General features: G+C 53.9%; 8 protein-coding genes across 9 annotated transcripts; 4 read left to right on the top strand and 4 right to left on the bottom strand.

Annotated features, from left to right (window-relative positions):
- Nucleotides 1–5,177: 5,177 nt before the first annotated feature.
- On the top strand, nucleotides 5,178–7,575 carry PV06_07079 (the record flags this gene model as incomplete). 2 transcript variants are annotated; one of them, XM_016408265.1, is made up of 4 exons in its annotated part: nucleotides 5,178–5,471; nucleotides 5,521–5,539; nucleotides 5,597–5,937; nucleotides 5,994–7,575. In XM_016408265.1, the coding sequence occupies exons 1-4, from the start codon at nucleotides 5,319–5,321 to the stop codon at nucleotides 7,254–7,256; spliced, it is 1,776 nt and encodes a 591-aa protein (XP_016261745.1). In that variant the 5' UTR covers nucleotides 5,178–5,318. The 2 variants fall into 2 exon arrangements, with proteins under 2 accessions (XP_016261745.1, XP_016261746.1); XM_016408266.1 differs by lacking the exons at nucleotides 5,178–5,471; nucleotides 5,521–5,539 and having other exon boundaries at nucleotides 5,574–5,937; nucleotides 5,994–7,256.
- On the bottom strand, nucleotides 7,566–8,772 carry PV06_07078 (uncharacterized protein; the record flags this gene model as incomplete). Its single annotated transcript, XM_016408264.1, has 3 exons — nucleotides 7,566–7,974; nucleotides 8,043–8,373; nucleotides 8,469–8,772. 3 exons carry the CDS (start codon nucleotides 8,770–8,772, stop codon nucleotides 7,566–7,568), a joined length of 1,044 nt encoding a protein of 347 aa, XP_016261744.1.
- A 1,422-nt stretch (nucleotides 8,773–10,194) lies between these two features.
- Nucleotides 10,195–11,352, bottom strand: PV06_07077 (uncharacterized protein; the record flags this gene model as incomplete). Its single annotated transcript, XM_016408263.1, has 1 exon — nucleotides 10,195–11,352. One exon carries the CDS (start codon nucleotides 11,350–11,352, stop codon nucleotides 10,195–10,197), a length of 1,158 nt encoding a protein of 385 aa, XP_016261743.1.
- A 488-nt stretch (nucleotides 11,353–11,840) lies between these two features.
- PV06_07076 (uncharacterized protein) lies at nucleotides 11,841–13,040 on the top strand (the record flags this gene model as incomplete). The annotated part of the gene is made up of 2 exons (XM_016408262.1): nucleotides 11,841–12,093; nucleotides 12,170–13,040. The coding sequence occupies exons 1-2, from the start codon at nucleotides 11,954–11,956 to the stop codon at nucleotides 13,038–13,040; spliced, it is 1,011 nt and encodes a 336-aa protein (XP_016261742.1). The 5' UTR covers nucleotides 11,841–11,953.
- Nucleotides 13,041–13,347: 307 nt separating this feature from the next.
- Nucleotides 13,348–15,579, bottom strand: PV06_07075 (uncharacterized protein). The gene is made up of 5 exons (XM_016408261.1): nucleotides 15,182–15,579; nucleotides 14,788–15,129; nucleotides 14,657–14,735; nucleotides 13,746–14,598; nucleotides 13,348–13,685 (listed from the first exon to the last, which is right to left on the bottom strand). The coding sequence occupies exons 1-5, from the start codon at nucleotides 15,359–15,361 to the stop codon at nucleotides 13,517–13,519; spliced, it is 1,623 nt and encodes a 540-aa protein (XP_016261741.1). The 5' UTR covers nucleotides 15,362–15,579; the 3' UTR covers nucleotides 13,348–13,516.
- A 202-nt stretch (nucleotides 15,580–15,781) lies between these two features.
- On the top strand, nucleotides 15,782–17,338 carry PV06_07074 (uncharacterized protein; the record flags this gene model as incomplete). Its single annotated transcript, XM_016408260.1, has 3 exons — nucleotides 15,782–16,738; nucleotides 16,803–17,019; nucleotides 17,074–17,338. Exons 1-3 carry the CDS (start codon nucleotides 15,970–15,972, stop codon nucleotides 17,336–17,338), a joined length of 1,251 nt encoding a protein of 416 aa, XP_016261740.1. The 5' UTR covers nucleotides 15,782–15,969.
- Nucleotides 17,339–20,220: 2,882 nt separating this feature from the next.
- PV06_07073 (uncharacterized protein) lies at nucleotides 20,221–21,511 on the bottom strand. Its single transcript, XM_016408259.1, has one exon. It carries the CDS (start codon nucleotides 21,447–21,449, stop codon nucleotides 20,385–20,387), a length of 1,065 nt encoding a protein of 354 aa, XP_016261739.1. The 5' UTR covers nucleotides 21,450–21,511; the 3' UTR covers nucleotides 20,221–20,384.
- A 241-nt stretch (nucleotides 21,512–21,752) lies between these two features.
- On the top strand, nucleotides 21,753–23,743 carry PV06_07072 (uncharacterized protein). The gene is made up of 3 exons (XM_016408258.1): nucleotides 21,753–22,019; nucleotides 22,071–22,201; nucleotides 22,255–23,743. The coding sequence occupies exons 1-3, from the start codon at nucleotides 21,953–21,955 to the stop codon at nucleotides 23,620–23,622; spliced, it is 1,566 nt and encodes a 521-aa protein (XP_016261738.1). The 5' UTR covers nucleotides 21,753–21,952; the 3' UTR covers nucleotides 23,623–23,743.
- The last annotated feature ends 651 nt before the right edge of the window (nucleotides 23,744–24,394 follow it).

The following is a 24,394-nucleotide window of genomic DNA, read 5'->3' as shown; positions in this document are numbered from 1 at the left end:
AGTAGACACACCTGCACTCATAGGCGTCTGGCGAGATGACTCCCGGATGAAGCTGTCCAGCTTGAGAAGCCGATCTAGGTTGTCCTTGCTCCATCCGGCACTGTGTCCTCTTTGAGGACCCATAACCTCCGCAATTTCTTCCCGCAGCTCTTCATGGATCTCGGTGTGTCGGCACAAGTCGAACACGCACTCCGTGATGGTGTACGCGGGCGCATGAATGGCATTCACATTGATGTGGACCAATCTATGCATTAGGATTTCCGGATCTCTCTTTTCGGGTGGAGTCATGTCCAAAAGCCATTGAACTGATAATGCACCAAACGTCAGCAATTGCAAAGTCTTCTAATCTAGTTTTGGAATCCAGACAACGCTTACTTGTATCATTAGGTCTGTCGACCTTGTCCTGCCCATCGGGCGTAATCATCAACGCGAGCCGCTGTCTGATCAGAGGCAAAAGGTATTTGTTCGCCACTGCTTGTTGTCGCTTACGTTCCGTCATGAAGTACATCATGATGGTCTTTACAAATTCCGGATAGTTGCGAATCTTCAAGGCGGTATCAAAGACTGCCGGGGCAATGTCGTTGGAAAACTGGAGATACTCTTCGTTCCTGCAGAGCGGCTCGCCCACCAGCATGCGGTTTGTAATGCGAGTGACGATCTTGCACACCAAAGTCCACACTTTCAACTCCCTCCATCCAGCGTTGTTCCCAACTTCCATGTCGAAGGCGTGTCCAGATTCTTCGATAAGTGCGGGCAAATGGAATGTCAAAGCCTGCCTCATTTTGCCTCGAACCACGTTGAAATGGTAGCTGTCCCCTTCAATGGCTTTGTGGAAGTTGTGCCGGATCTGGAAAATAATGATCGCTGCTGCTGGCTGGCTGAGTTGGCTGTCGGGAAGCTTGCGAATCTCCTCCAGGAACTGAGGAGCTGCGATGAAGTACACCTGTCGTGGTGTTCGCAGGAGAAAGTGCTTGCCTTGTTTCGAGTACTGGAGGCCGCGCCGCGTCAGCTCTCTTCAGGACATCCAGCACATGCCCTCAATTCGACTCACATGGTAATACCCCTTCATGATGGCACCCAGGCTGTCGTCGAGAAACGCCTGCACATCATCAGAGTCTCCAGCCTTACCGCCAGGCTTGTCGCTGATCCGGAGGAATTCTACATTGGGCAGTCGCTCCTTCTTGAAAAAGTACTGGGAGATACCATAGACGAGCGTGCCTGCGAAGAGGACTACGAGCAATGCAAGTGATAGCTCCATAGCTTCCAGCCGGAACAATCGAAAGACCAAACTGTCTCTGTTTACAAATGCCTGGTTTACAGACGGTGTCGATTAAGCTGTCGGAAAGAAGCTGGTGCTGGATCGACCGTGAACCATTAAGAGTGCTGGCAAGTAATTAATCAGGCCTTGTCGACGAACCCGCTACAATGGCATCTCACATTTCGAACCAACAGCTCTGCCATTCTTCCAGGCCGGACCTCTCGCACACTGAGCTCGGGCCTAAGGCAAACGATCTGATGGTGGCAGTCTTGTATCGGGCTAAGTATACACCTCCGAGAATGCCGAAGCTAAGTACCAGCCCGTGTTAGGAACTCCAGCAACGAGGTCGCCTGGGCCGTCATTCCTCGACGGCAAATATGTTCTCGATCACGTTTCTACAAGTTACAAGCTGTAGAATCTCTCGAATACGAATGGCCGTACAACCACTAAGTCATGAAATGTATCTGAGGCAGACCCATAGGCCACTACGATAATAGCTCTCCGAAGTCGATGTCACAGGCAAGCTCATCAAAATCAGGAACGAAATCACCAAAGCCCTCAAATCCCATCGACGGTTTCAATGCGGGTCCCACCACGGACGACTGTAGCGGGCTTCGACAGTCTGTCCATTCCCTCTGCAAGTCCATCCACCTGTCCCGGGTCGCAGCCTTGTGGTGGCTCAGGGGTGCTGGTGGAAAAGACGAGAAGTTAGAACTCGGCCAGGCCGATATAGTAGAAGTCCAGATATTTTGATTCTGTGCCTCTCTAGCGCGTGCTGCATCTGCCAGAAGTCCTCTCAATGCATTTGCTTTAGCACAATTGCGGACTGACGCTGGCCACTGGTCGAGCAAGCCATCGACGGCACGCCAGGCGCGGTTGGTTGCTGGGCTGGACGGCCGTATGGTGAGGTTCCTAACCACAAAGGCTGCAATAGACCATTGAAAGTAGGTGGCACTCAACCAACGCCACCGCCCTGCACTGGCATTGGTTTGAAGGCCCCGAGATAATTCCAGCACGTGGACTGCGAGCAGGAACAGATGGTCCTGAGCATCAGGAAGCAAGACCTCGCCGGTCCGGTTGCGGTCTGGTGAGATATGCATGAGAATTCGTCGTTTAGCGAGCACCATAGCAATTACATTGGCAGCGTATTCGGCAACCGCAGCCTCCTTGCCGTCACCCTGAAAATACTTGTTGCGAATGACTTCTCGCGAGGAGTACAACTGTTGCTCAGCCTCTTCTGCTCTGAACTTACACCCTGAAGAAGCCCGAGCACGCTCAAACTTGATGAGATGGAACGTGCGCGTCACCTCGTACTGCATCAAGCAGAAGCTAGCCTCGGTGAATCCTGTCCGCTCTTCCTGCGGCCCTGTGTGTTGGGCATCGAGTTCATCGTCGTCAACATTGAGTGGCATCCGCGTATCAGCCCCGATACCAAATGGGAAGTAATCTAGACCCGAGTCGTCCGGATGATCAACAAGATTGACCAGCTGCCACCACGTCCGCCTGCGCAGTTCCGCCTCGAGACATGACAGACCTGACGCAGCACTATCGCGGTTGAGCCCGAGTCGAACTGCTAGGAAGGTGACCATGCCACTTAGTGCACTGAACCGCGGATCTTCGACGCATCTGAGGTAGTACAGGAACAACAGGAGAGCCTGGATGATGCTGAGGTCTTGAGCCTCCAGGAACTTGGCTGCCATTAGGGCTTGCTCAGTGAGTGAAGCACAATGTTGTGTCACCGAATGCTTGTCCGTGTCGAAATTGGCCACAACATCAGCATCGGACATCGAAGTCACAGCCATGAGGCAGAGGGCTTGGATCAAAGCTTTGGAAGAGGCATTGATGGTATAAGCGTGTTCATCGCGCGTCAAGATAAGAGTCTGCATTGTCTTCTTGTGAAGAATTTTGAGGATCGGATCCACATTTTCGACATACTTTTTCCAACAAGTCTGTCGTTGTGCAAGGGACAGCAAAGGTACATTGGTTATAGTGCTGGCCCCTTGAAATGGAAAAGACATGATTGGTGTTTCTTCGACCGGCTCTCGTCGAGCTCGGTCTTGGATGGGAGAGCTGGCTTTCGCATTTGCCGGCGGTTTGATAAAGACTTGACTTGCGCACTCTTGCTCGATTTTCTTCCAATAGCCAGCGTCGCTGGCGTCGCAGTCGATCAAGGTCTGCTGCGGTGCAAAGGTCCCCGACGCCGAGGTGGGCGACAGTTTCCATGACTTTTCCATGGTATCTCGTGGTTCATGATATGGTATGTCGTCACTCTGACCTGAGACGATGCGCTCAAGAAGCGACATCAGGTTTGTCGGCTGCTGGAGTCGGCTGCTCGTAGGCAAGGCACTTGTTCTATCGTCCACAGTGTCCTCTTCTTGGTCCCCTGGTCTGGTGATGTTGAAGGTGGCATTGTCATTATGGTTGTCACTATCATCCCCGAGATGGATTTCGGGCGATTGCTTTTTGAGCAACGCTTCCAGCTTGTCAATCCGTTCCTTGAGAACGTCGTTTTGCTTGGAATTTGAGCGGGCCTGGGCCTTCTTGGGTCTTCGCACAGTACGGACTTGCGGCGGATATGAACACATTATCCCGGCCACGGTGCAGTTGCGGCACGGTAAGACTTTGTCGCATTTGACCTTGCGATCCCGACATGTCCAGCACGCCGTCTTGTACCATGGACTCTGGTTGAACATCATTGGGGCAGCCATCGTGGTTGGCACAGACATTGGTGGCCAGCGCTGTGAAGCACCACTACTCTTACATAAACTAACTTTAACGACGCGACAGAATCACTGGTCACAGAAGTGAACAGCAAGCAGATCGGTTGATAGGAGGAGCTGAGGTTGTGATATCTTGTTCAAGAGATATTTGGTTACAGATGAAGTGCCACCAAGACGCACCCAAAGATAAGGTCTAACAATCACCACAACGACTTGTCGACGGCTTATCATCTGCTGATGTTTCGGTAGCGTGGAATACCAGCCGCCTGGTCCTGAAGACAGCGAATTGCAAAACCCTGGACTATCGGGTCTGTGCGCCAATCAATCGAGTCATCCCCAGTCGACCTGATCTCTGGCGTTCAGGCATCTTCGAGGCTGCCCCCTCCCTCCCCAGGAAGACAACTGTGTACCGGGGTAGTTCAGGGCCAAAGGACCAAACGCTGCGAAGACTCGATGCAAGGCACACAGAACGGGATTTATGTTACATCATTCGCCGCAAAATCCTCCTGATTGCATGCTGCATACTAAAGCGCCTAGGCCTGCCAGCCTGCTATCATCGCTTCGATGCCCTTGATTGCGCAACACGGGCGCCGCGGAGTTTACACTAAAACAAGGTCGATGCAAACTGTATCTTCTGTGATGCTTGATGTCAGAAGAGTCTCCTACCATCTGAATATCTCTCAAGGGCAATACCATTTGCCGGAGGTGCTGGTAAGCAATCTAGGGCTTTTCTGTGGAAATGGCCAGAGCGTCAGTGATACAGATCCAAGCCCAGCATGTTGTCACACGATCAACACTTTCCACGGCAAGTGTGAGACAGCCTTCTAACCTTGAATAATGGTAGAACAAACTCCCTGGTTGTTCTGGATTCTGTTTGGCCCGGGCGACTCGCCCCTCACACCCAGAGCCGACAACGCCGACAACACCGACACCAACTTCTTCTCCACAGAAAGAAGGCTGACTCCACGTAACGACACCAGCAGCAGCACTGTTTGAGACCAGAGCACCGTCAGCCGCCGGCGAGGGTGACCCGCAATGGAAACATCGACTCTCTCGCGGACCTTACCACGGACAGCGCTTGAACGATGCTGGATGAGGCTTCTCGCCACCGAAGCAGCTGGATGCCGAAGGTAGTGTCCGAGGGTTTCCCTCATGCCATGGCTGATTCCACGGCCCGTAGCACAGAAGACAAAGCTGGGGGCGAAACCTCGAAACCTCCCTATACAGCTCAAGGGACCTTCTAGCCATTCCATAACACTGTGTCGGTCGCTGCAGGACAATCCTGACGCAGGCAATATCTCATCACCTTGCGTGTGGTTGACCAAGGCCAACTGCCCATCATGTATCCGGCATTTCAGTCAAGCGACAAACCCTTCGAACGGTATCCAGCCCGCCGCAGTGCCGTCCATAGCACAAAGGCCATGGTAGCATGCACGCAGCCTCTCGCGGCGCAAGCAGGGCAAAAGATTCTCGCATTGGGAGGCAACGCTGCAGTAAGGAATGTCGCTCTTTTCTTGGTCGAAAGCATACTGACTCGTTCAGGACGCGGCGGTTGCAGTTGGTATGTCTGAAGCGAAGTGCCAGTGATCCCAACATATACTGACTGTCGAGTCTTTAGCTGCGGCACTGAACGTGACTGAACCGTCATCAACCGGGCTGGGAGGCGACGCTTTCTGCCTCTTTTACAACGCCAAGTCGAAGACGGTGCATGCCCTCAACGCCTCTGGTCGAAGCGCAAAGAACACCACTTTAGAGTCGGTGCGACAGGAATTGGGTCAATCCAAAGGCAAAGTCCCGTTTGGAAGCCCGCTCGCGGTCACCGTCCCAGGAGCAGCCGCCGGCTGGGTAGACGCGGTCGAGAAATTTGGGAGCGGGAAGCTGACACTAGAACAAATCCTTCTGCCGGCTATCGAGTTGAGCGAGCAGGGATTTCCGGTCAGCGAGATCTCAGCATCGATGGTAAGATGAGCACGCTACATTTTGGATTGCCCGTCATGCTAATGTGACACCTACAGTGGAAGAACGGGGAGGCCAAACTCAAGGCAGCCTCTCCCTATGGCGTGGATCTCTTGCAGTCTGATGGTACGGCACCCAAATTAGGCCATATCTTCCGCAATCCAAATCTGGCAGAGACCTTGCGGATTTTGGCTGCCGAGGGCAAAAAGGGAATCTACACAGGCCGTATAGCAAAGGCAATCGTCGATGTTTTGCAAGTCAAAGGCGCGCACATGGAACTGTCCGATCTTGATGACTACTTGAACCAAGCACAGTCGGAGACCGTGCCAATATCCCTCCAGTTCAGAGGACAGGGTATCGCGTCTCGCGGTCAAGATCATTTTGTAGAGCTGTGGGAACACCCTCCCAATGGACAGGGTGTTGTGGCACTAATGGCGCTCGGTATCTTTGAAGAACTCGAACGGACCAAGCAAATTCCCACCTTCACCAAAGAAGACCACAACTCAACCGAATATATTCACGCCTTGGCCGAGTGTCTTCGCATCGCATTCGCCGACGTGAATTGGTGGGTGACCGATCCTGAACAGAGCCCCGTCAAACCCGTGGAGCTGGTATCGCGCCCGTATCTTGCGGAGCGCGCGAAGCTGTTCAACAAGGACAATGCGGGCCACCATGCTAAAGGACAGCCGTTTGGTGGCGTCAGTCCAGCTCAGAACCGCAGCGACACCGTTGTATTTGCCGTGGTCGACGCAGATGGCAACGGAATGAGTATCGTGAATTCCAATTTCATGGAATTCGGGTCCGGCATAGTCCCTGAGGGTTGCGGATTCGCACTGCAGAACCGTGGCGCAGGTTTCCATCTCGGACCAGACAATCACCCTAATGTGTATCGCGGCGGGAAGAGGCCATACCACACCATCATCCCGTGCCTAGCGACGCAGGGCCCCAGTCGAGATTTGCATTCGGTCTTTGGCGTCATGGGTGGGCTCATGCAGCCCCAGGGCCACGTCCAAGTACTGCTGAATCAGGAGGTGTTTGGCATGAATCCGCAGGAGGCCGTCGACGCGCCTAGGATCTGTATCGAAAACCCTATGCCGCCGAAATTAGATAGCATCGGGTCGTTATTTCTCGAGGAGGGAATCGACGATAGTGTCGCAGAGGCTTTGAGGCAGAAGGGACACGATGTGACAATTCTCGAGGGCTGGTCGAGGAATCGCTTCGGTCGAGGTCAGGCGATCAGGGTGAGGGTCGATGAGTCAGGGCAGAGGGTATTGACTGGCGGCAGTGATGGGAGAGGAGATGGTCAGGCTGTGCCTGCTTGAACTTGTTCTCATGGCCAAATCTGATATTTCTGAGACCATCAATCAGCTGTTTAGTGACCTGCTCGATGTGCATATCTGTACTAAAAGTCACACTTCAAGCCACAGTTCACTTGCCAAAAAAAAGCTGACAGGACGACCAAGGAAGTTCATGAGCTCGCCAGCGATGGATCATCCGATTCGACGCAGAGCGAGTACAGATACCACAGAACATCGGACAAATGTCAACAAAATGTCAACGCTCTCATTGAACATCTGTTCCTATCATTATACAACAAAATGGCTAAATGATTCCAGGATCGGACCTGGATTTTAATTTCCCGCATGATCAATCCTCGTCAGTCCCAGGTTATCATTGATCGATCGGTCAGTGATGGCAAAAAGGTACGCGTCACCGTCCTCGCTTGCTTCATGGGTGACCCACGACCACGCGGGAACGATGAAAACGTCCTTGTCCTTCCAGTCAACTGCCAAAGTGCCAGTTGGGGCTTCAATATGCGTCCTTCCTTCACCCTGCTTAACCACATATATAAACGAGGTGGTTTCGCGAGCAGGACGAACCGCCTTGCCTGCTTTGACGCGCTCAGCCTGAGCGGCAATTGTCTTGCCAAAAGGGCTTCCGTTGGTGAGATAGTGGTATCTGGCATGGTCGACGTCTTGAGCGTCCAGCGCTTGTTGACTCTTGTTCCATTTGAACTGGAAGGGGGAGTCCTCGACAATTCTGCAATTGACGAAGATGAGTATATGAGACCACTCGGGAAGATAGGCCTTCAGGGAAACAGAACGTACAGATCTGGCACCGTCTTGGTTTGATACGGCTCGAGGAAGTTGGTGCGCCCGTAAATCTGGAGCGGGATGTCGAGGCAATCGACCCAGATTGTGGGCGATGGGCCGTCATTGCCGTGGTAGTGCCACTGCCACGAAGGTGTGAGCACCAGGTCTCCGTGCTCGAGGTACATCTTGTGCCCGGCGACAGAGGTGAATCCCTTGTCGCTTTCTTGGATGAAACGGACGGCATATGCGATGTGGCGGTGTGCCGGGGCTGTTTCGCCGGGCAGAACCATCTGCAGACCGGCGTACAGCGTGTCGGTAGTATAGGGCGAAGGGCCGGTGACGGGACCTGTACGACATACAAGAATGGCTGTCAGCTTTCGACCTCCCTCAGGCACCGCCAGGGCGATGGATTCTCGACGAGCCAGGACGCCGGCCACGTACCAAACCCGGGGTTGACCATCATCAGGGCTCTTCGTTCTTGCATCTCTTCCGGGACCAGATCGGCCGAGTCGAGCATGAGTTGCCTCATTTCTGTCCACCGCCACAGTGTCGGAAGAGCGCGAGGATTGGGGACCAATTTCGAAATCTTGTCGTTCACGGTCCACATTGGGTATGAGTTTTGTTCCTGGCACCTGCCCATGACTTGGGTGGTGGCTTGCTCGACGGCTTCATCGAGAGTCGAAGGAGCCTTGAGCTGCCCCTTTCCCTCGCTCTGAGGAGGTACAGTCTCCGTCTGGGATGCCATGCTGTCACAGGGGGGTGATATGTGGACGTGGATGCACTGTTCAGGCAGGATGAGACGGATGATATTGAATGCCTAGCAACAGCACGAACGTGGCTCCTCTCTTCCTCGTTTGTACCATTAAATGTCCTTGACCTAACTTTGATACCATCGGGTACATGTGATCTCCTGGGCTATTCCCGACCGCCCAGGATCTCGATCTCGACACAGAGGTGATGGCGGCCTCGGTGCGCTCGGCCAGGTCGGGCTTCCGAGTCAACCTACCATGGGGGTGCATGGTTTCCCGAGTACTCAGAGCCCTGGATAATTCTGACGACTCTACCTAGCCCCCAGACCAATGCTAGGTGCAAATGGGTATGGACCATCCAGTGCTGACCCTTTTCCCCTGCTCGACTTTGGTGTTTGAAGCACCAGTGACCCGCCCGCTCAGGTCGATCCGCCGTGATATCTCGCTCAAATGGGCCATGCAAGATGGGAGTCGTGATAACCTTCGTGTCACAATTCTTGCTGTCTGAGAAGGGCCCCCATCGGATTCGACGTGAGTCAAGAGCCCAGATTCCCCCGGTGTCCACCCATCTTCCAATTTCTGGCTCGTACGGACTCACCAAGAATCATCGAGTCACCCAACCCACCACCACTCCAAGATGCCACCTCACATCGTCAGCACGCTCAACCGGCCAGGCAGTCGCCAGTTTGGCCCTTACTCGGAACTCTCAGTCGTGCCGATCCCGTCGGTCGATCCTACAGCGTACCTGCTCCAGACGGCCGGCCAAGTTGGAGGACCGCCACCAGCGGCGGCGGCGGCGGCGGAAGGAGGCCCGTTCCCGACGAGCTTCCGTGAACAAGCGGTGAACGCATTCGCCAATGTCGCCGCCGTCCTGGCCCTGAAGGGAGCCACGCCGCGGGACGTCACCAAGATCACCATCTTCGTACCGAACCTTGACACGGCGAAGCGTGACCTCTTGCCCGGCGTGATTACTGACTTCCTCCTCCGCGGGGGCAGTCGCACCGGCCACGACGAGCAGACCGTGCACCAGCCGCCAAGTTCGCTGATTGGGGTGGCAGCCTTGGCCTCGCCCGAGTTCTTGATCGAAGTCGAGGCATCTGCGGTGGTGGCAGCTCCTGGTTCGCGTCAAGGCTGAAAGAAGCAGTCCGTCGCGTTACTGGCGTTTGAGGATTTTGAACAACTACGATCATTACCACATGTGTGTGAGAGAGAGGAAGAGGAAGAAGAACAAAGAGAGCAAAATTGGTTTTGGCCGTCGGGCGGTGTCCCAAGAGCAGCAGTCTTGCGCCCCATGTCAATTGATGCAAGGAGTAGCCATTCGACTGATATTGGTTTTTAATTTTTTGGAAATTTGTGGTCTCGTCATGATACATGTGCCCTATTCTTCCTAGACGAGTCCTCCATTATACATGCGGTGCTCACAATTTTGAGGTGCTGAATCTTTCGGGTCTGTAGGCCTCCAAGAGTTGCACCGGCTGCCCAAGGACTTCGGTCGCAATCAAGCGGCCCATCAGTGGCGCCATGGTGATTCCACTCATCATCACCGCAACGTAGATGGTTTTTCGCGGGTCGCAGAAGCCCGTGACGGGCTGGCTGTCTTTCGGGATGGGAACGTGGCCAACGGTCACCTTGTCGAGCTCGATCCCGGCCAGCGCGGGGACGACCTGGACAGTTCTTGCGAGCAGCGCGCGTCCGTATGCCTCGCCCGTGTCGTGGCCGTCTGCACCAGGGGCATAGTCGAGTGCCGTCACGATTCGTCCATCGGGGTTCTGTCGGATCGAGCCCGAGGGCCCGTTCAAGACGCGGTTCAGAGTAGGGGGCATCGGTTTGCTGTACGCCAGCGTCCCGGATTGAAGGCGGAGCGGCACACGCGCCCCTAGGTGCCTTGTCAGGTCCGGGCTGCCCGCGCCGGCTGCAACGACTACGCTGTCCGCGTCGATGGCTTCATGGCCGCCTTCGACCACAGCTGCCCCGGAATTGGCGACCGAGATCCCGGTGACCTCCAGCGGTGTTCGAAACGTGACGCCCAGGTCCTTTGCCCGACGGAGCAGGATTTCAAAGGTCTTGTGAAGGTCGATAGCGCCCCAATCCGACAGGAAGTTCCCAGCTCCAAAGGCCCCGGGGACTGCGCCCGGGACAAGACGACCAACATCGTCCTCGGTGAGACGCTGGACCTTGGACCCCCAGCGTTCAAGCCTGGCCGTCTGAGCGGCCAATTCTTCCGCCTTCGGCCCCGGTGCCGCCCAGTTGACCACCCCTCCCCATTGGGTCGGCAGTGGTTCGTCAATCTGGGCTTCAAGAGCATGCCACTCCCCAGCTGCGAGCCCGTACAGCTTGCTGAATTCTTCCGAGGCGTACGGTAGCGACGCGATGATCATGGCGAAGGCGCCTTGCGTGCAGCCAGCCCCCGGCTCTTGCTTGTCGAGCACTGTTACCTGCGCTCCGCCCAGGGCCAGCTGGTAGGCGATCGACACGCCTAGGATCCCTGCGCCGACGACGACAACATGTTTCCGGGTTCCACGGCCACGCCCGCGGCCTTCTGCGCCGGCCACCCAAGTGCTCGACTGGCGCGGCATTGACGTGTCTGGTCGAAAGACAAGATTCAATCAGGTCTCTTCGAACGTGCAAGTTGTCGATCCAGCCAGACAAGTCGAGCCCGGTGCGGTATTCATGTGGTATGTTCTCTTAGGGTAGGAGTGTAGCACAGCGTCGATACTGCGCACGAGGCATAGTGCTGCTGCCAGGTACATTATCCGCCCAATGCATAGCGCAGAGATCTGCAGCCTTTCGCAGGCGTGGTGCATTGGCATGCGGATCATGGTCAACCCAACCAACAAAGACCGAGAAGTCCGATGGCGGGTGATGGCGGGTCTGATAAAGACACCCCCAGCCCAATGAGTCAATCAATCGGCGGCTATATTCAAGGGAGGGGCACGGCACCAGTTTAGTGGGCATTGGCGGCGCCGCGACAAGGGCGAATTACCGCCCCGTGGAGAGGAACACATCACCATCCGGTTTTGGTTCCGGCCTCGATCACAGCTTGATAACGTATTGTATATCCGGCTCGACCGAGCCAATCGCGAGACCGTGGTCAAATGTGAAAAGGCGCGTTCATCGTCTGGCCTGAACGACACGTCTCGCAGGAAAGCGCTGTCTACTCCAGAAGTCCTAGAGAGGATGCCTCTGGTGGCCGTGCTTGGATCTGGCATTATCGGCTTGAAAGCCACAGAAGCCCTTGTCGAAGCAGGCTACAATGTCGTCGTGGTTTCCAAAGACTTGCCCGGTGACCCTGTGGCCGCGTCCTGGGCCAGCCCAAGGTAACGCGAGCACCGCCCCCCACCTCCCCCCCGCTGCCTTCATGCGCCCCGGCTGCGGCTGACCACTCCCATATAGTGCCGGCGCTGTGATATACCCAACCTACACGGCCAAGTCGACGACCAGAGAATTCGAGACTGCCACGTTCGGGCACTACTGGAGTCTTGCCCACACGGATCCCTCGAGCGGTGCTCAGGTCATCCCGGTGACAGAGTACTTTGCAGAGCCGTACGACCCGGACTCGCAGGCCTGGTACACGAAGGTGAAACCGTACTACCGCCACTCGGCACCGGAGGAGCTGCCTCTGGGAATAAAGGACGCCGTGACGGTGGCGACGGTCGCCGTCAGCCCGCTGATATACCTCCCGTATCTCCGGCGAAATCTTGAGGCGCGCGGCACCAAGTTCTCACGGCTGACGGCCAAGAGTCTCGACCAAGTCCTCCGTCTGACCGGGGCCGCCGTCGTGGTCAACGCCTCGGGCCACGGGGCCAAGGAGCTCTGCAACGACGCGGCGTGCACCCCGGTCCGCGGGCAGGCCATGTGGCTGCGCGACAGGCCGCGCGGGTGGAACAAGGTCCTGCTGTGTCAGGACGGAGGTTACACCTACGTAGTGCCGCGCCTGGGGACCGGCGGCTGCCTCCTGGGCGGCGTGCGGCAGGAAGGCGATGAAGGGGACGCTGCAGATCCGGCCCTGCGACGCGACATCTTGCAGCGGGTCAACCATCTCTCGGGCGGCGCGTTCAAGGACGTCAATCTCGAAACCGACGTGGATGATGTTGTGGCATGGCGGCCTGGCCGGGACGGTGGCCATCGCCTGGAGATTCAAGGACCCGACGTGGTCCACGCTTATGGCTTTGACGGCGTGGGGTTTGCCGTCTCTTTCGGCGTTGGGAGGAGGGTGGTCGAGCTTGTCAAACAATTGACTGGGGGTGAGAGGGCAAGGCTGTAGGGGGGTTTTTTGGTTTGGGGGGCAAGGCTCCTCCTCCTACCACTGAGGATACGTAGTTATGAAAGTGCGTGCTTGATGTACACAAGGACATGAGCCATCGTACATCAGATCTGTTTGCCTGCGTATCGTCGGACTTTTTGATGCTTCCGCTCTGTCACTCGATCCAGATACAGGGGCGGCCTCTTCACACATAGAGTGCAGTTGTAACGAGCTTGTCAGCTACCAGAACCCTTTCACGACGTTCATGGGATCGCCACAATGGACATCTTCACGCACAAGATCGAACATGTTTCTTGGGATGCCATCAATTTCTTTCTGGTAACTGAAATAGAAGCTACATCACCTCACTGCTACATGACTGTAATTAGACACAAGCCCCCACCCCCCTTGTTGTTGCTGTTATTGTTGTTGTTGTCACAATCCATAGTCACATTAGAAGAGCAACGTCACCCTTGGCAAAAAGACGTCAGTTGCCGTCAGACGGCTTTGATCGGGCTGGCGTTGTCAGTTTGATGAACAACAGCACCGGAACCCACAAGCACTTCGAGAGAAATCCGCGGTCCATCATATACGCGGCGGCCCCAGGCAAACCATAGGATTGCCGACAAAATCAGCACCATTCCGGCAATAGGTGAGGCATAGTTCCTGTGTGAAATGTCAGTTTAGCTAGCATAATCCGAAGAGTCTTGAACGTGGATTACGTACATGTTTTCCGCGGTCACCGGGATGCTGGTTGGCAGCGACACGGCCACGAAGAGGAGGCCGTATAGTGTCAGACCGAGAACATTGACGATCCAGCCCCAACGATAAGGCAGCCTCCAAGGTCCGTAGGTGAGGTTCAGCGTCTTACGACGGATGAGGTGGAGGAAGATTGGAGTCCCGTAGCTCAAGACCTGAAGGGTGAAGACGCCACTCAAAAAGCCAAAGAAGGCGGTGCTGTTGCCGATGTAGATGACTGCGAGCATAGCTTGGATCGTTGCGGCCGTCATGATAGCTCCCACAGGAGTGTTCCAACGGGGGCTGATCTTCTCAAGGGCATGGCCGAATGGGAAAGCTCCATCTCGCGACTGAGCCATGATGATTCGACTGAGGCCACCCATGCAGTCGGTCGCGGAGATTATGGCGACTATGACGATGAGACAGGCAATACCGTTGGCGGCGTGGATGTTCCCGTGGGTCGAATTGTAGATGATCTGTGCGAGCGGACTCAAGTGGACGACGCTGCCCTGGAGCAGCTCTTCCGGATCCCCCATGCAGAACGCCAGCACAAGGACAAAGGGCAGTCCAATTGTCGCTGAGGCCAAGACACCCCAGAACAGGGCTCGAGAGACATCTGTTTGCGGCTTGGAGGTTTCCTCGGAATATCGAACCGGCATATCCAGAGTCGAGAATCCTGCGGAAGTTGGAAGGACACCGATCAAGAATGCAGCGGCATTCGTCGGCCACCCAGTAAAGTTCTCCAGATCGACAAAGACAGTCCTGGCAGAGTTCTTGTGGTCGGTAGTGGCTAGCAGGATGATGATCACGATGAAAAAGCCGCAAACGTGGGTGACGGTGCCTGTGGGGCAAACTTGTCAGCACTGACGAAGCTGTGGTGGAGCGCAAAGAGGACGTACCAAGAAGTGAAAGATGGTGCAGAGCGCGGGGTATGAAGACGTTGATTGTGAGTGCAAATGCAATAATCGCCAGAATGATCTGCCCGGTCAGCCAAGTCTGGGTAGTTCTGGTGCAGGGCAGCAAGTCTCACCATGTAGGTCTGCCACCGTTGAGGAGTGTAGCTCTCGTGGGCGAGACTGACGCAGGCTTGCAGCGACAGTGCCCCAGCGAAAAGAGCACTCAGGGATGACAAGATATTCATCAATAAAAGCACCCAGGCACTGAACCAACCCATCACGGTCTTCCACTCCTTGGGCGCCATTGCCACCACCCAGTGGTATTGTCCTGCTGCAGTGGGCCATATGCTGGCGAACTCGGCCATGGAGGACGCGATACACACTGCGGCGACGGCATTCAGGACAAAGCCCCAGACCAAAGCTGGGGGCCCTCCACCAATGACCACCTGGAATAATGAAGCGGCAATTGCTTCCCACTACTGATCCGTCAACATTCTGTGTGTCGGGGGTGAGATGGATGGTACCTACGCCTGCCGTGCCAGCCAGAAAGAAAGCCCAGAGAGAGAGAAAGGTGAATCGCTTGTGCATCGTCCCTTCTGTAGGCTGTGGTGCAGCGCCGTCCCCTGACACGCTAGAGACACTTCCCTCGTTGGGATGGGCGGTCTTGCTGGCGGTCATTGCTTCGACAGGCTCTGCCATGTCGAACATGATGTGGTGTTTTGCTTTGAGTGCAGCGTGATGCCGATTTGTTTATTGTGAATGCTCGAGGATGGTGAGGTTGACCAGAGACGTAGGGAAGTGGAGTGACTCCATAACTTAAGTATAGGTCATACTCGAGGATTCGTTCCTGGGGCTGGTGCTGGCACTGTGTTCCCTCCGCCTAGTCCGCTGGGGAGGTCGTTGTCTCTGTGTAGATAAGAGAAGAGGTTAACGGGCTCGGGGCATGCAGAAGCTCTTGTGCACCGAGTGGAGCGGTGGGTGGTTATCGTGGGCTCTTTGACACTTCTGGAGTACCAATGAGCGGATCCTGATTGGCCCATACAACGCAACATGGCGGTTCGGTGTTCTCGGGTCCTTCTCTAGCGCAAAACTGCGGTTCGGTATGTGATCCTGGTCTAGACAGGGCTGCTAGGATAATGGCACCGATACACCTATCGACTGCAAGAGACTAGGGCTGGTGTGTCTATTGATCAGATCTCTCGTATCTCTTGGAAAGGCGGAAAGAAGTCGAAGGTGAAGCAAGCTGCCAAGAGGCCGATGACTCAGAACGGGGACAAGATGGTAATACGAGTCGGTAAGACACAGGCGTTGTAAAGATGGGAAAGTCGATCATAATTGTAGGAGGAGGTGCTTTTGGTATTGCGACAGCATGGCAGTTGTCTCAAGAACTGGGTACAAGATCGAAGTACTCCTCGATACGCGTCCTCGATAGGTTTCTCCCTCCATCGCCCATCGCTGCGTCTACGGACATCAACAGGATAATTCGCACCGAATATGCAGACCCCGTGTACATGCAACTGGCGGTGCAAGCCCTCCAAGCCTGGACCGACCCTGAAGCCCTCTTCCGAAAGCATTTTCATCGCTCAGGATGGCTGCTCTGCGGCAGTGGCGATGACGTCGGCTTTGTCGAGCAGAGCGAGGAAAATGCCAAACTGAAAGGCGTTCATGGCGCCAAGTTTATGGTTCCAGACGAGGTCCAGTCTAAGTGGCCTGTGGTGAAGGGTCCGATGAAAGATTGGAGGATTCTGTCTGATCCAGCAGCTGGATGGGCGGCTTCTTCCAAGGTCCTGGTTGAGATGGCCCAACAGAGCGCTGGCTGCGGCGTTGGATTCATTTCCGGAAATGCAGGCCACGTCCGAGAGCTCCTGTACGACGCATACAACGCTTGTATTGGCGTGCGCACAGTGGATGGTACAACATACGAGGCGGACCAAGTGCTGCTGACAACTGGCGCCAGGACGGCATGTTTGATCGACATGGAGGGTCAGCTTAGTGCTTTGGGTCACACCGTTTGCTACATCCAGCTTGCGCGCGAGGAGGCAGACCGGTACAGGCACATCCCTATCATTGCGGATATAGGAGAAGGTACAACTCGACTGCATTAGACATTGCAAACGTGTGTAAAACGCTGACTGGGTACCGAATCTAGCTGCTGTTTTCGCTCCAGACGAGAACAATGTCATCAAGATTGCGTCCTCGATTTTCGTCACAAACTTCAAGTATTCTCCAGTCTCGGGGGTATCACTGCCTGGAGACTTGGTGGAACGTACAGTGCCTGCAGTGTTGCAAAATCGGCTGAGAGGCTGGCTTCGACAAGTGCTGCCGGAGCTGGCAGACAGGCCGTGGTCGGATTCCAAACTTTGCTGGTATTTTCGTATCATCTTCTGAGGAAGGCACGAAGACACTAATAGCATGCACAGGGATACTGACACGCCGACTCACGACTTCCTGATTTCAAGCCATCCACGGCACAAAGGTCTCTTCGTGGCGACCGGGGGCTCTGGTCATGCTTTCAAATTTGTACCAATCATTGGGCGGTATATCTCGCAGCTCCTTGATGGAGCGGTGCCTGAGAACCTGGAGAAGCAATGGAAATGGGGCTCTTCGACGGCTACGAGTCGTGAAACAGGCGGCAAACCTATGTTTCCGACACCTGCTCTGGAGCTTGGAGATCTTCTCGGTTAGCAGCCTGTTACTGCGAAAATATAGACCAAAGTCAATATACCTTCTAGATCTCGCTCCAGCTCGCCTCCGTTTCGTCAAAGCTGTCGTGGCTAATCAGACTGGGCCAGACCTAACAAACGTCCTGTGCCAAGTGTATCGGGAACAATGCGTAAGTGCGAGATAACCACCAAGGTCGGCCTCGTTGGCTCGCTCGGAGGATATTTCGATCACCCATAACTCGGTGCCGTCGGTGTTGTCGGGGCTTGCCTCGGCCTCGACCGTGGCAAGGGTGTCCAGCCTTGCGCGAATCGTGGGAAGACGAACCTGTCATTGCGGATATCGTCGATCATTGTGCTCGTGTGAGAATAGGGACAATTAAAACATTGAGCCGAACGAAGGAAGACACCCGGCCGTCGTGACATAAACAGGTCGCATACGCTACTCGTGTTGATAGATGGCGATCAGGTTAAAGTGAAGAATCACATAGATCCGAAAAAGTGACTGAGGAAAGATGGGTCACGATCTCAAGGTCCTCATCATTGGCGCAGGTGCGTGTCCACCCGACAGGGAATCAACATGACAACTAATCTCTCTGGCACCAGGCGTATCAGGCTTGTCGCTCGCGCAAGGACTAAAGAAGGTAAATTCATGGTGGCACAGCCTTACCACCGGATTGTCTGGCACCTCTCCTGTGGCCTCAGCTAAGACGATGCTCGACAGGCAGGTATTGACTATGAGATCTTTGAGAGACATGACTCTGAAGTTCGGCACCGAGATTGGGGTATCACGGTCCACTGGGCCGTAGAATTCATGCAGCTCTATCCAGATGATATGGAAGAGAAACTGAGAAGTGCCCAAGTCGTTGTTCGCAAGAACACTGGGCTTCAGGAGCACGTCGAATTCCATGACGGTGAGACCGGAAGGGTTTTCAAGCACATTCCCTTGGGAGCCGCCAAACGCTACAGCCAGAAGAAAGTCCGGCAGGTCCTTCTCGAAGGCATTCGAGTCCAGGTAGATTTCCACTTGGTGGGTCCCTTCGTGTAATACGACATTTCTGACAGAATGGGCAGTACAACAAAGAGCTAACATCGTTCAATGAGTTGGAAAACGGCATCGAAGCCGTGTTTGCAGATGGAACCACCGCGAGAGGATCAATCCTTGTTGCTTGTGATGGCGCCCGTTCTTCCACCAGGCGGTTTCTTTTTGACAACCAGGATGATGCGGTGTGGAAGCAAATTCCTGGTTTGATCCTCAACAATTACTGGATGCAATATCCTCGGGAACAAGCTCTGGCCGTGAGAAGTGGGCTCAGTGAATTCATGGACATTGCCGTCCATCCAAACGGCTCATACTATGGTCTGATTCGTAAGTAGTTGCCAATTGGGACCTCAGACCCTTTCGATACTCACACCAAACACAGCTCTCGACATCGACGACGAAAAACCCCCCGAGGAATGGAAGTTCCAGGTCTTCATGTCGTTCGCATCAAACCTGTCAGTCGAAGAGGACTCGCCCCGGAAACGCTTCGAATTGGTCAAAGAAAAAGGCAAATCATTTGCTGAACCTTTCAAATCCGCCATCGAGTTCATGCCTGAGGGTACGATCATCACCTGCGACCGCTATGGCACTTGGGAAACTAAACCCTGGAACACACATGGCGGTCGGACTCTGATTTGCGGTGATGCCGCCCACTCGATGACACCACGTAAGTCGCGCATGTGCTCTCAGATGTCTAGATGTCAGAATCAATAACAAGGTACTAGATCGTGCCCAAGGGGCTAATCACGCCTTGCAAGACGTGTTGAACCTTACCCGCGCCTTGGTCGACTACAGGGACGGGAGGGTGAGCCTGCAGGAATTCACGGATGAGTATGTTCGGGAAGTTGTCGACCGAGGCTCCAACGAAGTGCGAATGTCGTTGAAACAAGGCCTGGCAGCGCACGACTGGGCCAATAACAAAGATATGCCTATTGTCAGGATTGGATCAACGCCTTTGCACATCAAGAACTCGGTGGTGCCATTGCCGACACAGGATCCCAACAGTCTTTGAGTGTTGGCTGCGAGTCCATAGAGTAGGGTGTTGTAATTCAAAGTGATGCGCAAAGTATCAATCTACGTGTATATCCAGGTAAAAAGGATAGTTCTGACAAGAAAGGAAAACGATCATGTAGGTCCTCTCTGTACAGAGTGTAGGTGGCACGTTTATGTCGGCGAGTGTCAAAGAACTGCGGGATCTGCCTCGGCTAACCTGCCTCAGATTTTCCTCCAATATCATTTCGCTTCCTCCGCTGCCTTTATTTGTCCTCGCGATCCTCCTGCGTATCACCACGATGGTGGAATGTCCCTGCCTGGCCTTGGGCTGGCGGAGCCGGAGGAACTGTCCACAGTCGAAACAACTCAATACGAACTAACAAAGGAAGGTGAGTGGCGGTTCGAGGTCGCCGTGGGCAAGGACATCACGTCTCCTGCGCGCTTCTATAACCGTGGTGGTTAGCTGTGGTCTGCGACTGCTGCACTCTTCGGTATCGATCTTGTTCTCGGATACACCCATACCACCACGAAATCCAGACCTGGACCTGGCCTTTAGTCGCATAGGAGCAGGTATTATCGTTCGGTTTCGAGCAACGTTTGGGTCCACTGGGCCCGTAGTCCCTTAATTATCATGAGCGCTAGGCACGGACGGAGTAGATTGCGCCACCAGAATTGAGGTCAGGGTTGAATGGTGCACAGGCAAAGACATCGAAAAGATTGTCTGGGGAAGACCATTGTACAGACAAAAGTAATATTTACTCGACTATTACCTCTGATATTGCGTCTCCAATTACGGTTGACCCGCCTAGGTCAACCTCCGCTGCTTCTGCTCAGATTCTACGAAGTACCTACTCAAGGACCTTTCTCCTCTACAAGACGAGCACTGTTGGACAAAACAGAGCCAATTTTCCAGAAGTTACCAGTGGGATATCCAAAGTTGGTATACAGCCCTGTACCTAATGTATGAATATGTAACATTCGCTTCCTTATATTGCACCTTCAAATGAAACGCTATGCAATAGACGAAGAAATTCCATCACCATCTACCACCTCCTGGTTGCGGCAATGGTGGCCGCGTCTGCTGCCTGGCCTTGTCAAATTCTCGAACGATGATCTCACATCTCACCTCTCTGCAGAGCTGTTTTCGTCTGTCTGAAGGCACTTTCTCAGCAAACATCAGTCCACTCGCTCTCTCGACCGCCTCCAACGGAACCTCAAAGTCCTTCAGACTTTTGGTGTTGGGGATCTCGGCGTTTGGCAGCACAAATGCCCCCAATGCCACTCTACCAGTCGGATCATTGGCAGCTTCTTCGCCAAAGATGATCTTGTAGAAGTGAGTCGGCACCGCCACGTTGGGAGGATTGCCAATCATTTCATACGACACCCTCCATTTTCCGTCTTTTTCATCCCTTTTAGGTAGATACAGTGGTCCCGTCACTACTCGTACGCTGGGATATCTCTTGGTCAAATTTCGGCAGAATTCCTCAAAGTGCGCCCAGTAGTCTCGATTGAACCCCTCGCCGACTTGCGGACACATGTTGCTCAAAACAAAGGTGCTATCCATTGCCGGTTGCGACCATTTCGCATCGGCTGCGGGCACCTGGTGACCTCGGTCGTAGCCACTTCGTGCATAATCCGTCAATTTCGCCCGAAACATCGGAGGGACTGAAAGGTCCTCGTAGAAGACGCTGTTTCTGCGGGAGCCATTGTTCAGGAGTAACGATTGTGCTGTGAAATGCTCCGCAACCCAGTGTGGATTTCGTGTGAACCGGTTGAAGGAGGACAGGTGTGAGGGCGTCGAGAGAGTGTCTGCAATCGGGCCAGGGAAGCCATACCGAAGTATTCCAGCTGGATCGACAGGGGACACTACAGCTGGGAGGGCAGATTGCGTCGGTGCAATCACAGGGACTGGATTGGGTACCGCAACTGGTGCTGGCGGAGCAGGGACTGGGACGATGGGTTTCGGAGCAGCATCTTTTACTGGAGCAGTAGGTAATGGAACGGGTGTGCTTTTCGACGGTCGGGAGAAGATCAGAGCGCTGAGTGACGCGCCAGCCGCCGCAGACGTCGCAGCGACTATGGCGAGAGTCGTTTTCGACATGCCAGTCACGGGTATAGAGAGGTCAAAGGAGGTTTGCTCTGCGCGTGTGTTGAAGTTCGACAACCTCAAACATTTCTCCAAGTCCAGCGTGTTAGCAGCCGCCAATCGGAAGGGTCATATCTAGGAGGCAGCATAAGGCTGCAGCAGGCTGCGCTAGGCAGCCCTCACCAGCCTATAAGGGCGAGATCATTAGGTCCCTTAGCATTCCTTAGGTAATATGATGGCATTTTGACTCGTCCGTGCAGGGCATGTTTTAAGGTCCTCGTATGGCCTTATGGAGTGTGCATCGCTCCTTACAAACTCGTTGGCCAGGGTCTGTCTATCTCTCCTCGACCTCATATCTCCCATCTGGGTCCTTATACCTACCTGATGTCATAGCCTCGATTAATATCAACACCATAACGACTTACAAGCACATGCGCTACATACCGTCTCATACGCCTCATTGATTCCTCCGGTGGCGTCTCACCGACCGAGTTCAGCGGCTGAACAATCAGTCGCCCATGTTCTTCACCATGGCCATCGACAATGATACTCGAGGGTGGATTATGGCATGTATCAGTGGTGTCGGTATGACTTCTTTTTCGCTTGAGGCATCCAAGGTATTCTAACCTTTCGCAGCATGTGTATTGGGGGCATCTGTGATATGCATCGATACCATTCTCCGCCTCATCCCAGGCTGGCACGACTTCTCCATTTCTGAGAGTGACCAATTTCTGTCAGCATCACTCAGTCTGAGTTTTGGAGTCATGGTGCGTAGCCCGAAAGCAAACCTGGGAATTCTCGCAGCTAACCCTGTGCTTAGTTATTTTCCGCCTTATATTCCATGCTACCGCAGTCAAAGACCTACCTCAAGGATGCCGGCTACTCACCCAGGACCGCCTCGTTCATACTGATCGGACTCTTCCTAGCAGGTGTTATCGGTATTCGAGTCCTGTCACGCATCATCCATCAGTTCATCCCTTCCCACGTTGTGGACTGCGATCACACCCACGACGAAGAGGAGGCTTTTCCAAAGGATCGTGAAGAGATGGAAGATCATTCACATGGTCATGAGCATACAAACGGCGTTCCTGTATCAAAGTGCCGCCCGCAGACTGCGGATGATGAAAACACCCCGCTACTTTTGCGCTCCGACAGCTTCAGCCCCAAAAAGCGCCTCCCTGAAACGCAAGAAACTGTTGGCGACGCAGCTTGTAGACAATCCTTTGTCACCGCACCGAGCAGTCGAAGGCCTTCGTTCATGCCTAAGACGCTGACCCGGACCTTCTCGAAATATGTGACTGGTTGGAAGGAGAACTGCGACGAGATGGGACCATGTATGGGTTTCTCAGACCCTTGTGGACAGGACTGCTTCAAAGTTGTGCACAGGAGAGGATCAATTCTCCCAGGCCACGGACCATTCACTCGAGCCCCAACCTGGCGCACCACAGTTAACGACGTACGGGTTGCACCACTCGCAGAGGAGGACGAGAGATCTTCCGCAAACGGCTCAACTCTACCCCAAGTCAACTCTCATACACAAAGACTCCACGTGGGACGGTCACGATCATCCACCCACCATTTCCACCACATTGACCATGGACACCAAGAAGAGGGTCTTCGCCGCCCTTCGCACCACTCTCACCACTCCCATCATTCTCATCAGTCCAGTTCGGCCGTCGGCCAGGAGCATCATCATCATGTGCCGACAAATGCATTCATGTCCATTGGTTTACAGACCTCGGTAGCTATAGCTTTACATAAGGCGCCGGAAGGGTTCATTACCTATGCGACCAATCATGCCAATCCTCAGCTGGGATTTGCTGTGTTCATGGCTCTCTTCATACACAACATCACCGAAGGGTATGCCATGTCTCTTCCCTTATACCTTGCCCTTGACTCTCGATTCAAAGCCATCGTCTGGTCATCCTTCCTGGGAGGTGCATCCCAGCCATTAGGAGCGGGCATTGCGGCCCTCTGGTTCAAAGTGGCCAACCGGACAAGCATGGGAGCACCCACCGAAGGGGTATATGGCGGCATGTTTGCGGTCACTGCAGGGGTCATGACCAGCGTAGCCCTTTCGCTCTTTTCCGAAAGTCTTTCGCTTTCTCACAACAAGGGCACTTGCATTGCTTTTGCATTTTTGGGAATGGGAATTTTGGGCTTCAGTTTTGCATTGACAGCGAGCTAGTTTTGATGGGGTGCATGGAAAACAAAAGGTTTATTGTTATTGTTATAGCGACGCAGCGATGAGCGATGAATATAGAGTTATATATTATTATTGGATACGGAGTACCTCATTTTGCACTTGGTAACATATTGTGTCACTCGACGTCGTTGCCACCTTCAACGATCTGTAGTCGCTTTAGTTTTGGTTTGATGCAGAAGGACTGCCAGTGAAGGTCCATCTGATCAAAATTTGTGCAAGTTCCTCAACTGTAGCGCTCACATGGGGATCAAGATTCATTCAAGATTCATTCAAGACTCATCCCCCGAGAGAGAGAGGGGCGCTCTGTCGACTGGAAAGCAGGGGATTGCCAATTCATATTGTCTTTTTTTTCTTTTTGGAAAACCGAAAAAAAAAGTCTCTTGATTTTATTAATAACCACCACGACTTTGAGCTTTGGCAAACTTGTGTAGGAAAGGAAATTCTGACTTGCACGAGAGTCGACGAGACAAAGACCCAAAAAAAGACCCAAAAAGACCCAAAAAGACCTGGAGAGGCACCTTGTTTGCGTGGTACAGTTTTTGTGACGTCCCACTGTTCAATGACCGAGAAAGAGTACTAAATGGGTACTGAGGTGACTATCCAGGTACCTACCAAAGGTACTTTGAAGGACTATACGGAGTATGTAACTTGTACTTTGGTGTCTTGTAATCTACTGTAGGTACCTATTGTATTATACTAATAAGGTGGAGGGAGCCCTTACTAGAGGTGGGTACTAGAACAACGGCTGCCTACC

This window comes from Exophiala oligosperma (assembly GCF_000835515.1).
Source record: "Exophiala oligosperma strain CBS 72588 unplaced genomic scaffold supercont1.6, whole genome shotgun sequence".
In the NCBI taxonomy this organism is placed as follows: Eukaryota; Fungi; Ascomycota; class Eurotiomycetes; order Chaetothyriales; family Herpotrichiellaceae; genus Exophiala; species Exophiala oligosperma.
This window is presented reverse-complemented; position numbering and strand designations above follow the sequence as displayed.